General features: G+C 37.7%; 2 protein-coding genes across 3 annotated transcripts; one reads left to right on the forward strand and one right to left on the reverse strand.

Moving 5' to 3' along the window:
* Positions 1-564: 564 nt before the first annotated feature.
* atraid (all-trans retinoic acid-induced differentiation factor) lies at positions 565-3,739 on the forward strand (the record flags this gene model as incomplete). The annotated part of the gene is made up of 7 exons (XM_046835746.1): positions 565-627; positions 725-843; positions 930-998; positions 2,972-3,043; positions 3,137-3,258; positions 3,363-3,463; positions 3,564-3,739. Coding segments are annotated over 7 exons (651 nt in total), but the record flags the coding sequence as incomplete, so codon positions are not given.
* A 1,861-nt stretch (positions 3,740-5,600) lies between these two features.
* On the reverse strand, positions 5,601-11,568 carry eif2b4 (eukaryotic translation initiation factor 2B, subunit 4 delta). Of its 2 annotated transcripts, XM_046835743.1 has the most exons (14): positions 11,439-11,568; positions 11,006-11,040; positions 10,694-10,862; positions 10,058-10,273; positions 9,335-9,417; positions 9,151-9,192; positions 8,665-8,756; positions 7,955-8,069; positions 7,738-7,814; positions 7,512-7,614; positions 6,932-7,059; positions 6,659-6,839; positions 6,393-6,573; positions 5,601-6,302 (listed from the first exon to the last, which is right to left on the reverse strand). In XM_046835743.1, the coding sequence occupies exons 1-14, from the start codon at positions 11,497-11,499 to the stop codon at positions 6,103-6,105; spliced, it is 1,683 nt and encodes a 560-aa protein (XP_046691699.1). In that variant the 5' UTR covers positions 11,500-11,568; the 3' UTR covers positions 5,601-6,102. The 2 variants fall into 2 exon arrangements, with proteins under 2 accessions (XP_046691699.1, XP_046691700.1); XM_046835744.1 differs by lacking the exon at positions 9,151-9,192.
* Between the last annotated feature and the right edge of the window lie 4,555 nt (positions 11,569-16,123).

Genomic DNA, 16,123 nt, shown 5'->3' on the forward strand with positions numbered 1-16,123 from the left:
CTGTTTACTTGCTATAAAATTAACGTCACTTCGAATGACACCCCCCTAAAAAATGTAATGGTATTTTCCGAGTCTGCAGGGGAAATTAACACGCGTTTCATTAAAGACATAGATTAAATCTAAGGGGAAATTACATCTAATTAGTTCTAACTACTAGTTTGTGTATTGTGATTGAGGCTAAATCACAACAGCCTAATATTTTGCTTGAATTTCTAACTTTAGTTATTTTGTGTGTTAAAAGAAAATGCACATTTAAAAAAATATTGTCTTGTATAATGATCGTGTGAAGAAATTTGTTGAAATAAACTGCATTCCGTTCTATGTGGATTTGCAACTATTTTCCGGAGCAGAGATGCTGTTTTGTGGATTGAGCTCTATTTCCTAATTCTGCGCATCTTCTTGTGCGCAATTTCTTGTTCCCGGAAGCAGGGTATTTTTCTGCGCAAACGCAGTGCCGATGAGTTTGTCATGAATGTAAATGTCACGTGAGCTGTGACTTGTCATGTGACTTGAGTTGGGGTGGGTGGGTTAAAATGACAAGGTTTTTAAATTTTTGTTGTTTATTTATTTCGCATTTTATTTATTTTATCTAATGTTTGTGTCGACTGTGAGATCACGGATGCCCAGGTAAGATCATCAGTAGGTGAACGTGTAAGTAGGTTATGCTGGTTGGTAGTAAGACTGGGTTGATTCTCTAACAGTGCGTGTATGATTGCTTCTGTAGTTATGCCACATGTGTGAAGGAGGTATACAGAACCACAGCGCTGTGTGGAGGTTTTGTCTTTCAGAAGGCAGGATCGAGGGTCGCTGCTGCTTCCAGCGTGAACGGGACAACATCCTGGGGTAACAAGGCGCTGCAGTGTCTGAACTAACTGACTTCAAAATGTGCAGTTGTATATATGACATGAAATGACAATTTTTTCTTTCAGTCTGGATTTGTCCAATTGCTCTTTGACCCAAGTTGATGACCTCCATGAGGCTTCTGCAGCAGTCATCCTGTGAGTGATACAATGAAGAAATGTTGGGGCATAAATGAAAAGTGATTTGTACAAAAAAGGGGGGATTATTACTTGTTGAATATACATTACATCACAGTGAATAGAACCCTAGGTCGGACATGATACAGAGGGTTAAGGGCCTTGCTCAAGGGCCCCAACAGCGGCAGCTTGGCCAAACTGGGGCTTGAACCACCGACCTTCTGATCAGTAGCCGTAACCACTGAGCTTTTACTTCCCAAGCAATGTGCTTTGTGTTGGTTACTTTTGAAACAGTGTTGTATACACTGACCAGGCATACCATATATAACACTGATTATCTCTTCATCATGCCACCTGTTAGTAGGTGGGATATATTAGGCAGCAAGTTAACAATTTAATGTGTTAGAAGCAGGAGAAATGGGCAAGCACAAGTATTTGAGCGAGTTTGACAAGGGCCAGGTTTTGATGGTTAGACGACTGTATCAGATCATCTCCAAAACTGTAGCTCTTGTGGGAGGTTACTGGTCTGCAGTGGTCTATCAAAGTGCTCCAAGAAAGGAACAGTGTTAAACTGGCGACAGCGTCATAGGCGGCCGAGGCTCATTGATGCACGTGTTGTTCGATCCAACAGACAAGTTCCTGTAGCTTAAATTGCTGAAGAAGTTAATGCTGTTAATGCTCAATAGGTCAGGACTGTTTTGGCAGCAAATAGGTGACCAACAAAAGTTAGTCAGGTGGTCATGTTCTGTCTGTTAGAAATAAAGTTATGCCTGGTCGGTGTATATTTTTTCACCTTTAAACCTTTTTATTCTTTTATTCTTATTCTTCTATCATGCATGAAATATAATTTTTGTGGTACACAGCCGTGTCAATATATTCAAAGAGGTGATCGTGGGATTAGAATCGGCATATAATAATAATTACAGCTGTTAAAGGAATGTTTGGAAAGTAAAAGAGATGGCTGTTACACAGATGGTTGAATATCAAGACTGTGTTTTTGGGTACTTTCATGGAACTGCCTGCTTTATTTCTGCTGAATAAACTCCACAACCCCAGATCCTGAACTGGCTTTGTTTCTTCTGCAAAGTATTTAAACTTTTGTTATTGAATATGTTACTATTATTAATAACTGACTTGGATTACTCCAAGTACGGCTGTCACATGACAGACACGGGAGTGTGTGTGCTGATTAGAGTAGTTTCTTATCACAACACCACTGTTGGCATACTGGTGATTCATTTTCTAACTTGGCTATGACTTCACCTTATCCACTCAGACCATTGCAAGACACGCACACTACCGTATCAGTGTTATTGGTCTATTTCACTAATGTCTTGGCAGCACAGAGGGATGTCGGTCCACTGATGGATGGGGTGGAGTTTGTATGACAAAAGAAAAAAATTGAACCATCGTTAACAGTGTAGTAGTTCAGTGGTTAAAACATCTGACTTTGTAACGAGTTGAAATCCCAGCAACACCAAGCTGCCACTGCTGGGCCCCTGAGCAAGGCCCTTAAACCTTAAATCCACAGCTGTTTAAATAAAATAAATAAAAAGTCAGTCTGGATAAAATCGTCTGCCAGATGCTGTAATTATACAAGGAGCAGATGATTTGAAGTTGAAATAGTTACTATTCAGACAGAGAAAATGATGGAATGTTGAATTTTTTAAACTATGCAAGATGCTCTCAGGTTTTTAGAAAGCCTCGGCAAAAGTAACAGAAATCTACACACCCTTGCAAACTCTGCCCAGTAAATCAGATGTATTAGTCCTTGGAGCCAAGCAATGGAACAAAAATGTTATACCGTCACGTACATGTAGTGCATCCAGGACATGCAGGTTTGTTACAATAGGTCAGAGGTGGACCAGCTGTGGATAGCAACTGCTATGCTTCTATATGGCAGGTCATGGAATGCCAATGAGTGTATTTTAAGCACACATGCACCACATAAGTCTCAAATTCAATGAAATGCTTTTTTTTTTTTGTTCTTGCAGAGACCTTTCAAGCAACCCTGTTTCTAATTTGAGTGATTTTATATTCCAAGGTTTTAATAATCTCAGCCAGCTGTAAGTATCATAAGCTGTAATTATTATGTATAATCACATTGCAAACCACATTTATACATATTTATTTCATCTAACATTTTACTTTTCACTAAGTCTACTACCTATAAAATTGGACTGTCCCGGCGGCAACACATCATGGGACAGAGTGGAAGTTACACCTGATACCCGGCTCTGTGAAGGACAGAGGAACACCTGCGATCGAATTGGGCAGATGTGTAAGTCAAGCACCACATCAGATTCTTTATTTCCTCCTTCTGTAGAACTTTAACAACACTGCACTTCTTTAGTTCTAAGATGTCATAAATGCTTTTTTAATTAGCCTTGGATTGCCCTGAGAACTCAATATGCAGTCCTTATGGACCAGGGTTCGTTCAGTGTAGCTGTGTACATAACTTTTACGGATACAAGTGCCTGAGAGAGGTGAGAATTTCAGCTTTAGTACTGATACTCAAGTACAGTCAATGAAATTTTTATTAGATAGTGTTAGACCGTTTTCTAATGTTTCTCCTCCATGCTGCAGGGCCATTTTCCTATGCTGGAAGTCATGGTGATACTAGGTGGGTCCACAGTTGTTGTTTCAGCAGTACTGTGGATCACTCAGAGAAGGAAAATAAAAGGCACCTGAGTTCCTGCATCGTCTGGCAGCTGGTAAAATGCTGTAGGAAACACTGAATAAAACACATTGTGTTGAAGGAACACTGAATAGGGATTTTTTTGTTTATTATTGTATTTATGAAAAATTGCTCTAGACCAGAGATATTCAAACTAAGACCTGCAGGCAAAAGTTGACCCATAGTAGCCACTCATTTGGCCCACCATGCTATATATGCGAAGGAGGCAGAGGGATGCTGAATAGCTGTATTGGGCTATTGTACAAAAAATGTTATTGTTTCTCATTGTACGATAAGTTGTGCTATCTAGAGCTTCGTAATCTCCTTAACTAATGCAACTAATGCAATTTTATTTTTAAAGTAATATTTTCTAATTCCGTTTATATATAAGATAAGATAAACCTTTATTCGTCCCACAGTGGAGAAATTTCTTGTGAGCTGCTGCAACAGGCTGCCACTTGGGCATTATTTCATTATATATATATATATATATATATATATATATATATGAAATAATAAATAAAAGGAACTGTGGCAGCTTTAATTTGAATATAAGGTTTGGTAAAATTGAACATTTATTTTTAGCCCATGGCTCTCAATCAAGTTAAACTTTTGTCCCTTTTATAGTAGAAACTTTGGGCACCTCTGCTTTTGATCCATTTAGAAAGTTATACATCTTTTTAGATGCCACTCAATGTCTCAGGAGTTGTCAGTCCTTAATAACAGACACTATAACAAACTGCATGATTATACAGGTATGTGTAACACTAGGAGGCCATTAGATTGCAGGTGTATAATGATTAAGTCAAAATAACTAGATTTGATTAGAGTCTCTTCACCAATTCTACTGAACTGTGCAAATGATGCAATGTTGTGCAGTAATAACCAGAGTTCATAATCAGTCGTTGTTGCAAATCATTATAATGGTCAAATATACCCATGATAAATCTGGTGTGAAGTAGAGATTGTCTCCTGCATGTCTCTTTTCAAACAGTTGTCAATTTTGTCCAAAATATATACGCAACAAACACTGAAGTGTACCATGCTCCTAAATTTTCACCTCTGGATGCCCAGGACTGTTATGTGACCATAATTATTATTATTTTTTTAATCACTCTAAACCTTATTCAGAAGGACATTGATAAAGACTTTCGCATGACAAAATCATTATAAGAGTGACATTATCGTTATAAGAGTCCTGAAAGTTAAACCTAATGCCACTCGACTAAATACAATTAAACATTTTTACATATGATTTATCACATTTGTTGTGATTGTTGTAAAATATAAATTTTTTATTATTTGTTAGCAATTATGTTCACATTGACCGTAGTCACTGTATGAATATACATCATGTCCAAGAGCCTAAAAAAAAGGACAAGTACTAACCTTCAGACTGTAATATAAATATCAATAACCACACTTTTAACTCGATATATAGTCTTTGTAAGTAATAAATGTTACTTTCAGGATATATGTATAAAGCCTAATGCTATGTTCAAAATAAAGACCGTACTATTGTCTTAACAGGGTTTCCATTGAGTCTTCAAGGCCAAAAAATGTGCGACTTTTTTTCTTTTTGACTTCAAGTCTTATTCGTTGTTCTGTCTTAAAACATTATAAACAGGTCTTAATTGTCTTATGTCCATGTAATGCTACCTCGAATGCTCACTGAAATGCTCATAGACTAGAATAGCCTTTATTTCTCACATATACATTACAGCATAGTGAAAATTTTTATTTGCATATCCCAGCTTGCTTGGAAGCAGAGCAAAGAGTAGCCATAACGTGTGGGAGGTTGGAAAAACCGAGGCTTGAACCTCTGATCAGTAACCCAGCCCCTAACCACTGAGCTTCCCTTGGTGTTTGTAGTTCTTTCTTTTTCTAGTATAAATATAACTCACTGTATTAAGACTAACAAATGAGACAAACATGAAACAGCAACATTCAGTTTTCTGTCATAGGCACGTATCCCTTTTGGATTGTACCACAGACTTGAAATGGATTTTATTTTTCAGCAATCTGGAAGTGAAATTTTTGCACCACTTGGCTGAAAAGATGGGAAAAAAAAATAATGTAGGGCTGGGTTAGATAATGTATTTGTGTGTGTTTTTAATGTCGTGAAATAAGTCAAATTTCGTTCTTAATGGTCTTTAAAAAAAGTCTTAAATTTGATGATGAAATCTGCAGAAATCCTGCTTACTCACAGGAGCCTGGGATGTAACTTGCTCTGGTGAAAATGTAGGACTTAAAGCTGAATGTAAATTCAGTCGCCGGTTTCTACTGGTTTAAGAAGTGGACAAACAGAAAACCACCAGACCAGAGTTTCCCTCAGATATGTCGTCTTCTCATGAATTTATTCTACATTATTATCTTTAAATAATCCACTCCGTCTCAACACACACACAATGTGCCCAGAGTTGTGAATAAAAAAGATTGAAAATGTGATCACTGATCCACATTCTTTACTCGTAGCACTACAGGCACTGAGGTACAGGGGATCATGCCTAGCTCTGTGATCACCAGGTCAACAAAGTCTGGGGGGGTGACATCATAGACCAAGTTTAGTAAACCCAGAGAAGTAACACTCTGCCAGTTCTCCAATGGGGTCTTTCCTTTCCGTGTCACTATCAGGTCATCAGGGTCATCTGGAACACCAAGAGGGAGAGAGAGAGGGGAATGGCTTAGTAAATATGCACGAATATCATATTATTATGACCAATTGTGCAGTTAATTACCCAGCTCGTTGGATACGAATGAGTCGGTCTGCACTCGTTCACAAAATTTGTACGTCTCACAGCAGACCAGCACGGGCACGTTGTACGCCTTGGCTACAAGAGCAATTTGGGATGTTCCTACTCGGGACATTACGTATCCGTTAGCCAGAAGGGCATGAGCTCCAAGAAACACCTTGGACACCTGTGAGAGAAGGGGAATTCTAATGCTGTTTTATTTACTTCAAATTTTTAGAAGAAGAAACTCATCACTTTTGTATGTTACATGCCTCAGGCAGAATGTAAGAGAGTGCGGATATGAGCACGTAGGTACACCGAATGCCTTTCTTCACCAAACGTCTCAAAGCTTCCCTCCCCTCCAGTCTGGGCCGACTGTCCACCACGATGACTCGGAACTTCTTCTGGAGTTTCTCAAAGGCCTCACACAGGATATGATTGACAAGTGAGGAGCTGGAAAAAAAATATACAATTAAATACACTCCAGAGTCGAAGGACTCTATCTTAAAATAGAAATATAGGTAGATGGACATTGATTTTCTTACCAGCCATAAACTAGAATGACATCACCATCACTAATCTTTTCACTTGCACATTTAGAGATGGCTTCTGCAGCCAACTTGATCTTCTCATTTGCATAGTTGTCAATACATGACAATAGTTTCTTCTTAGCCTATAGGCAAAAGCCAATGAAAATAGTGCAAATTAAATACAAGACGGTGCATCGTGTGTTGGTCTGGAAAACCCACTGTCACTGCAGCGAAATTCTACATATCGATGATGTTCTTCCATTTTTCTCCATTTCACTTTTGCAGACATCAAAACATTAAAATGTTATAGGTAAATATGTCTAATTGTGATTTCGATTTAGTGTGTAGAAGTGAAACATATCCTTTCCAGGAGTAAGAATAAGGCTATTCTAGACTATAAATATGTTTTACCAACAGGACAAAATCACACATTGTAACAATTCACTTTTGAAAAATAATCTTATAAATTACATATAATATATAATTATAAATATCTAGCAATCAAACCACACAAACAAATATTTGTACACAGATTAGCATTAACTTATATATACACAATAACATAACGGAGTTATTCTTGAATAATATTTCTCACCTCCTCCTCTTTGCACTGATTTGGAATATTGGAGATCTCTTTCTTGATGTACTTGATTGCATTGCCCATGCTTGCAGACAGGGGGCGACATTGATTGAGAAAACTGAAGAGAACACAACGCAATTTAAGTCATAGCAAGTGTAATTTTACACAACTGGTAAAGTCTGAATGCAGAAAACAAAAAGGAGGAGTATTAAACATTATCTTTATATATTATAAATATTACCTGATGTAGGGCTTCAGCTTGTTCACTAGATCCCTGGACAACTCCTCATTGGGTGGAGTGCTATAGTCTTGAATCACCTGCAGTATTATCATAATTAGATTATAATCATACAGAAATCTTCAGGTTTCTAAGCTAATGTTTGTTGCTTTGATTTTACCAGCTGGTAGACAAAGTAAATATCAAACAAAATGAAAAGGCTGAAGTAGTAACGTTATACCTGTTTAAAGGCATGCAAGAGAGCCACAGAGCGAGCATTCGAGCCGGCTATGATGCCCTGCGAGTACTGCAGGCCCAACTGGACTACGGAGGGGTGGATAACTGTGGCAGGAATGCTAAAAACAACACATTAATTATTAACATGGTATTTCATAAAAATAAAATAAATAAATAAAATAAAAAAACAGCTGTAACAGCTGTACTTCTCCAGACACGTATAATACATCTGCAATATCAAATTCTGTCCACATTAAATGACCACAACAGTCATTTAAAAAAAAAAAGAGGAACACAGAAGCATACTAGGCCTCTAAACTTAAAACTCCCATACAAATAGGTGTGTAAAGGCTGGCAGGTTTATAAGTGGAATGAAAGCGTCTCATATTTGATAATACTAGAAGTTTCTTGGTCAGGAGTAGTTCTAAATATACACAAAGAAGGATAACTTGGTAAATCACATTACACATTATATTGTATTGGAGTTAAAACTCTAGAAAAATATGTGCAGGTGGGAGTTGATACTATTAGAGGGGCAAAAAACCTAAGTCACTGAAAATCTTGGTGTTATAATGTGCATCTGCAACTTCTTCATTCTTCAGTATAAATGTTATCCTATATTAACACTTCTTTTTAAGAAATGAAACAGATTTTACCCAAAATTCTTTGGTAAACCATTCCATCGTGATTTACATTACTGGACTGGTGCAGTACCTGATTTGCTGTGTGAGAGGTGCTTTGCGGCTGTACTGGTGCAGGTGAGAGAACAGGCTGACTTTGTAGCCGTACTCCGACCTCAGAGGAATCTGTAAGAATAAAGGACCCTCGATAAACTCTGGTGCACAATATAGACAAGTTGGCACTGTTACTGCTCTTCAGGATCAGCTGCAGTAATAGAAGCATAGCTTTAGTGCGAATCTACAGCGAATTATAAATAAGCATTTAAATGCACGGTACGTAATGAAACTAACATTTACTACATAAAATAAATCCCAACTAGTCTACATAACCAACATAAGCAACAAAAACAGACAGCTACTCTACATAACAAAATGTCCATGTCACACAAGTGAGCTTTTCACATAAAGGCGAAATCCTGTCTCTTCTGCTCGTCTCTAATCATGTGCGCCGGCAAAATTCACATTTAGTAAGCAAAAAAATTAAAAAAGCGTTCACTGCACACACGGTACGGGGCCAGACCTTGACTTGAGACACATTTATGTGAGCTCCTTGCCCTGACCTCTGTAAGAAATGGGAGGTAAAGCATCTGAAGTAAGTATGTTGTAGTAGATACATGGTCAGTATGGGACGAAATAGAAGAGAGAGAGGAGGAAGGGGTGAAGGAAGCATCAGACATAAATAACAATTATGAAAAGCTCCTGACCTGTTGTCTCTCAAGCTTCTTGGCCAGCTTTCTCACCACTGCAGGATCATCTACTTGGATGTGTTCTGGTAATCGTTTCACCACTAAACAGTAACATAAAAAAAAATAGCAAGGAAGATAAGTACATGCACCCCAAAGAAGGATCACCACAGGAGCAAACAGTCACTATATAACCTGACATCATCACATGTTCATTTTCTACAGCAAAACCGAGGACGATGCGATATCTGGATGCATAGCCACCGATACTATACAGTAAATAAACATATGAAGCAGATGTGAAGAGATTACGATTTAACACAATGGGAAAAAAATATAATACTTTTATAAATACTAATAATATAAATACATTTATTTAAATGCCTTCTGACTTCTAGTAGGGGAGATGAAATTAAACATTTCCCTGTTCAGTCACCGGAAAGATGCAGCTCTACCTCTGCCGTGTTAATCTATATGACTCTCGGGACACGCCCCATCTCTGTAGTGCTGTGATGAGTCATATTCACATATAAGTCATTTTTGAAATAATAAAACTACGGCGCATCTAATAATAAATATCTATAAATGAATCGATTTTTAATGATGCACATATTCTAAAAAATAAAAAAAAGAACAATGGATACACCATCTTGCATCCGATGCACACGCCGTTAACTTTTATGCCGATGCGAATCAGCGAATCTTACGGTCCGTTCTGTACAATCAACACTGTGATTATGTTACCTGGCTGAAGTTCACTCTGAGGTGCTTTAGTCTTGGTTGTAGAGGTGGCACCCGGCTCTTTCTTAGCCTGTTTTGCTGCACGATCTGCTTCCTGCCGCGCTCTTCGCTCTGCCTTCAGCTCTGCTTTACTCTTAGCTGGCTTGTCTGCAGGTGTAGTGCACTCTGCTGTCGGTCCTGCTGCTGGTATACTGACAGGAGCTGCAGCCGCTGATGGCACTAAAGAACAAAAGTCAAGGAGGAACGCACCATTATTACCGTCATCATATATGACTTAAGCAAAGCTGGATTTAAAAGCTATTTTAGGATAAAGTCTGAAGCGGCATAGCAAAACAAAGTGTATCCATGACAAATTTAACCCTTTGAGAAAGCAAATGAACAGCCAGATGATGCACATACAAAATGGCACAGTCTCCATATACTTTTTAATGAATACTGCAAAGAAAAATCAGGATTACTTGCTCATAAATACATGTATTAATGATCTACACAGCAATCAATTGAAGCATAAGAACACAAGAAATGTCCAACTCCGTGTACATATAAGGTTCTGTTTTCCCTGAAGCATCTTTTTATTGCATTTATTTTGCAGATTTCTTCGAGTTTTTTTTTTTTTTTTGGGATCCGTTTTTCACCTACCTTTCTGTACTGGGATCAGGGAACTCTGAGCAGTGGAAGCCCCTGCTTTTGTTTCTTTATCGGCCCTTTTTTCTGATGGACCCATGTCATCTTTTTTCCCCTTCTTCTGCTGTTTCTTCTCCTTCCGCAGCCGCTGCTTCTCTTCTTTAGTCAGTTCTCGACCTTCACTCTGTAAATGGCATGTAAACGTTCACACACCACGACACTGAGGTTTACAAATACTGCACTGTTGATTCTTTCAAAAACCGACCATATTACAGGAAACAGGTGAAGGAAACATCTTTAGCCTACATCATTTATAATAAGCCTCACCTTCACTTGTGAAATCACCCCTGGTTTTGTATTGTCTGAAAACATAGAGTACATTATTACACTTTTGTGAGCTAAATGAAAAAGTCAGTGATCAGAATTCAAGATATGAAACAAAGCATTCTACTGGCGCTAAGCTGCAGACATTTGATAGACAATGGTAATGCTCTAAACAGTCAATTATTTCCAACTGCAATAGAAAAAAAATATGTATACATTCAGTAATTTACCACATACTGCACAGTTACACAATACCATGGAGGAAAAGCAGGAGAAAACATGATGCAATTCTGCACTTAGCGTTAGCTACGTCACATATCAAGCTGAAGGAACCCCCTAGCTAATTATTAGCGATAAATAATCAAACACTAGATACTTTTCAGTGGCGTTTAAGTTAAAGGCACACAACAATGAGAAGACAGCTTTCTTCGTTTACCTGCAGCATAGTTGCTCCTGTCAGTGTGTTTGGACTCTGCTTTTCCCTCTGAGTCTGCCATGTTTCCAATGTGCGAGCGACACGCTGAGAACCCCTTCCAAATCACCACACTGCCCCTGGCGGCTGGAAAGCGCAGATGAGCATGCGCCACTGCCTCACGCATGCGCACAACAGCTCCGTTTTCACAAACGTCCTGTGTTTATTTTTTTGTTTATGTTTATTATTTGTATGATTGCTTGTCTTCCACCCCCCCACCCCCGCCAGTTTAATGCAGCAGCTTGCAAAATTTTTTTTTTCCAAGCTCCACTTTCTTTTTTTTGCTAGAATTTATAACCCATGGTTTTGCATTTATTAATTTGTTAGTTTGTTTACTCCTTAATTCAATGGAGCAGTTCTCAACATTGTGGTTTTAATAATTCACTTTTTTTTTGTTAGAGTGCTGGAAATCAAAACCCATATTTATTGGTTTGTTTGTTTGTTTGTTTTCGCTTTAATTCGACAAAGCAGTTCTCAAAATTGTTTTCATAATTCACTTTTTTGCTACAATGCTAGAAATCATAACTGTTATTTGTTTGTTACTTTGTTTTTCTTTTAATTTAATGCAGCTGCTCACAAAATTTTGCTTTTCATGATTGCTTTTCATTGATTTTTAAATAAAATATAAATAATTCAATATGAAAGAGGCATAGTTAAGAACTTCAATGTATATATATATACACTATATTGGCAAAAGTATTCTCAACCATCCAAATAATTGAACTCAGGTTCAATGGGCACCTGGGCATGCAGACCACTTCTACAAACATTTGTGAAAGAATGGGTCACTCTCAGGGGCTCAGTGAATTCCAGCGTGGTACTGTGACAGGATGCCACCTGTGCAATAAGTCCAGTCATGAAATTTCCTCCCTACTTAATATTTTAAAGTCACCTGTTAGTGGTATTATAACAAAGTGAAAGCGATTGGAAACGACAGCAACACAGCCACGAAGTGGTAGGCCACATAAAATCACAGAGCGGGACAGCGAATGCACAGAGGTCACCACCTTCTGCAAAGTCAATAGGTACAGAACTACAAATTTCATGTGGCCTTCAGATTAGCTCAAGAGCGTAGAGAGCTTCAATAAATGGGTTTCCATGGTCCAGCAGCTGCATCCAAGGCTTATATCACCAAGTGCAATGCAAAGCATCGGATGCAGTAGTGTAAAGCACGCCGTCACTGGACTCTAGAGCAATGGAGATGTATTCTTTGGAACGACATCATGCTTCACTGTCTGGCAATCTGATGGACAAGTCTGGGCATGGTGGTTGCCAGGAGAATGGTACTTGTCTGACTGCATTGTGCCAAGTGTAAAGTTTTGTAAAACAATTTTAGTTTCTAAATAAAAAGAGTCAATATTGCAGTCATTAACAAATGTATCTTGGAAAACCTGTTGGAGTGCCTGTAGCCACCTACCTAAATTAAATAATAATTTGGGGGAATTTTTTATTATATTGCTACAAATTTCTAATGTTTTTGCTTAATAGGAACATGATGAATTATAGTTTAACTTTGAGAGTTTACAATCACAAGATTCATTTAACATTTTATTCAGTAACAACTGCACTTAAGAAACAAAGAGACATGAAAAACATTCATATTATTTTAATAGTAAAAAACAAACAAAAAACCCAACAAACAAACAAAAGTTTTGGCAGTTTTATTTACTAACAAACTAAATTGCTGTCTGAATTCACAGCGCAGTAGCTGGTTGAAGGGGACCAAACCTCACAGAAACACCTGACTTGGTTCCATTTGACCAGCCACAGCAAGGTGTGTTGATTCATGACAAGTGAGGGAATGGCAGGAGGACAAAGTTGCCCCTTATTGCTAGATTTTTACAGCCATTCGTCTGTTCTAATGACTCTAGATGTTTACCTGTTGAGAGAGAGAGAAAAAAATTCTATTTTATTTTTATAAATTTTTATAAAACAAAAATTCAGCTTTACAGAAATAAATAGACTACGGATATGAATTTTAAAATAATACATTTCTCTCTAACTCTATCCCTAATAAGTAATCCAGGAACCCTGAGGAAACCATTCAAAAGAGAAATTAAACTATTCATTTAGAGTCATGTGGCTGCTATCTGCAAAAAATCTTACATTTTTACAATCCTCTATAAGTCTGACAAGCAGAATTTATTTGCACCGTTGTGCATATCAATATGACTATATAATAATTAACTGACTGAACTACACAGTGTTTCACTATAGCTTTACTACTCAAATTTATATGTACGTCTCTGTTCTGATATCTTGTGGTATTTGTATTATTATTGGGACAATATTGTTAATGTTATTCAAGAGAGAAATGTAAATACAGAATGAAAAAAGTCAACAGAACATATAAAGCAAAAGGACTCTTAGGTTAGACAGCTGACAAGACAGAAAGATTAGGACAGCTGCTCGTCCTGTCTGCATAGTGAGACAGCTAGAACAGACAGTGATGCCTTTGGCCAACCAAACACATAAATAAAAGAATTAGCACCTTTGATACTGCCCAGTGTATGGTGCCTATTAGCACTGTGGCCATTTTGAGTTAAAATACAGACTGAAATTTCTTCTGATATTCTTAAACATTGATGATAAATTCCCCCTGAAACCACACACTTCCTTACATTCCATAACTGGATTATTCATATGGGGATATAAGGAAGCATGTCTTCACAGGGGGGCAGCAACTGCATTTTCTTCTCTGCACAAGTCCCCTGTCATATAGCACTGTTTCAGCCTTATATTTACTTTATAGAACACAACACTGTGGCTAATATGGATGCAAAATGGTTTATAAAGTAAAATAATTAATACATAGGAAAAGGAAACTGTCTATTCAGGTCTATTTTTCTATACTGGGTAAGCATAGAGCAATTATTAATTAAATGCACGTAAATGTAATCACTGTAATAAAGTAACTTAAATTAAAGATTACCTGTACTGGATGTCACCAGAGTCCTGCGCTGTACATTTGTTGGGGTTTTTTAGTAAAGTAAGAACTAGAGAGGTCTGTAAGGTACTGTATATTTAGCTCTATAAGCAACAATCCTCTTTTGAGCTTGAGTGTAGTCAACCTACAGAGCTAGAAATGACATCGCCTGCCTTTTACTTCTCAGAGGTGTGGAAAAGTGTTGCTAGCTTACAGTAGATCAAAGGTAATCAATGACGAGTGTGAGGTTGATGACACTCCAACATCTGCTTCCTCCCAGCACACCTTTTCACATGGATTACTTCTGCCAAACGTGTGATATCCTGCATTTGTGGTTTTCATAATGAAACAAGGATAGGTAATATTATCCGAATCCAAACTCTTACTGAAGTCTTCAACAGATTAAAGAAAGAAGGTGGCGCTGCTGAATCCGTTGAATTAAAAAAAACAACCTCTTTTTTAAATAAGGAAAAGTCTTATGATGAATTTAACTAATACTAATGACATAGTAATAGGTTTATCTTAAATAGCTAGACTGTTAATTGCCTATTTAGTACTACCTGACCTTTTATATACACAACAAAACAACTTTTCTAAACATTTTAACACCTCTGTCTAAAGGTTTGTCCGGGTTATTTAATGACCTTCTCCACACCTCTCTCTGTCTGCCCCGCTTTGTTGCATCCTCCTCTTAGCCCGGCTTGTGGATTCTGTCCTGTCTTTCCGCTCCTGGCCTTTTCTATCCCTCTCTCTCCCTCACTCCCCCCACCTCTGCCATGCTGGCCTCCCACCTGTTGGTGTCTTTTAGAAGCCCGGGCCTCTCCTGTGCCTGCTGTCCAGCCCAATCAGGGCCATGACATGGGAGAGCAAGTCACACCTTTCAGCTGTTCACACTAGGCCCAAGACACCCTACACTATTCTCTTCTCTTTTTATGCTGAATTTTAATGCAATTGAAAGAAAGCGAATCCTAATGTATGCGCTGTAAAAAGGTATACAATGATTTTATTACCAGATAGTGTGTAGGTACGTAGCTAAATTTAGCCTGTTTCAAGGTACTGTTATTGTGTTCTAGGCCCAGATAAGCTAAGATTAAAGCTTCAATGCATCATGATTAGATACATGTATTCTTCACTGTGTTTTTTATTTCAACTCATTTACATACTATACAGAGGCCATTATTTTCTTTAATATGATGTGCGAGTGCTTCTTTTTTTTTTTATTATAACTCCTCACAATCCCAAATTGACAAAATCATTACTTTTGATGTTTACATGTTAATAAAGTACAAATATTTGAATAATAATAAATAAAATAATTTTATTTGGTTGTGCAATGTCTCCTTTTTTCTAAATTAATGCAGATTTCATTTCACATCTGACTTACTATTGACTTGATTTAGCCCAACAAGAGAAACAGGAGAGCGCTGGCTGTATTTTCCCCTGCAGCAAGCATGGCAGTATCCTGAAGTCAGCACCTGTGTTCTAAAATGAGCACGAGCAACAGGAGCCCTGGACTCATTCACAGGGCTATAGACGAAGCTTACTCTGAAACCTAATGCCCAGCAGTATTTTAAATGTGTAAAGCATCTACAAATAGCTACTATCCGAACCCTAGACTCATTTCACCTCATCAGGGATGACATGTAACACTTGTAACAAAATGAACTGTTTCTATTTTTATGTTAAAAGGCAATCAGTACTAATATTGTAATAGACATAGCAG

This window comes from Silurus meridionalis, chromosome 23 (genome assembly GCF_014805685.1).
Source record: "Silurus meridionalis isolate SWU-2019-XX chromosome 23, ASM1480568v1, whole genome shotgun sequence".
Lineage (NCBI taxonomy): Eukaryota > Metazoa > Chordata > Actinopteri > Siluriformes > Siluridae > Silurus > Silurus meridionalis.

What these genes read in the sequence shown, in the direction of transcription:
- eif2b4 (XM_046835743.1), bottom strand. Translation starts at nt 11,499, where the DNA reads ATGGCAGACTCAGAGGGAAAAGCAGAGTCCAAACACACTGACAGGAGC. An exon ending in TAAATGTGTCTCAAGTCAAG is followed by an intron (nt 8,757 to 9,150) that starts GTCTGGCCCCGT and finishes TTATTCTTACAG; the next exon opens with ATTCCTCTGAGGTCGGAGTA. An exon ending in AAGCTGAAGCCCTACATCAG is followed by an intron (nt 7,615 to 7,737) that starts GTAATATTTATA and finishes TGTTCTCTTCAG; the next exon opens with TTTTCTCAATCAATGTCGCC.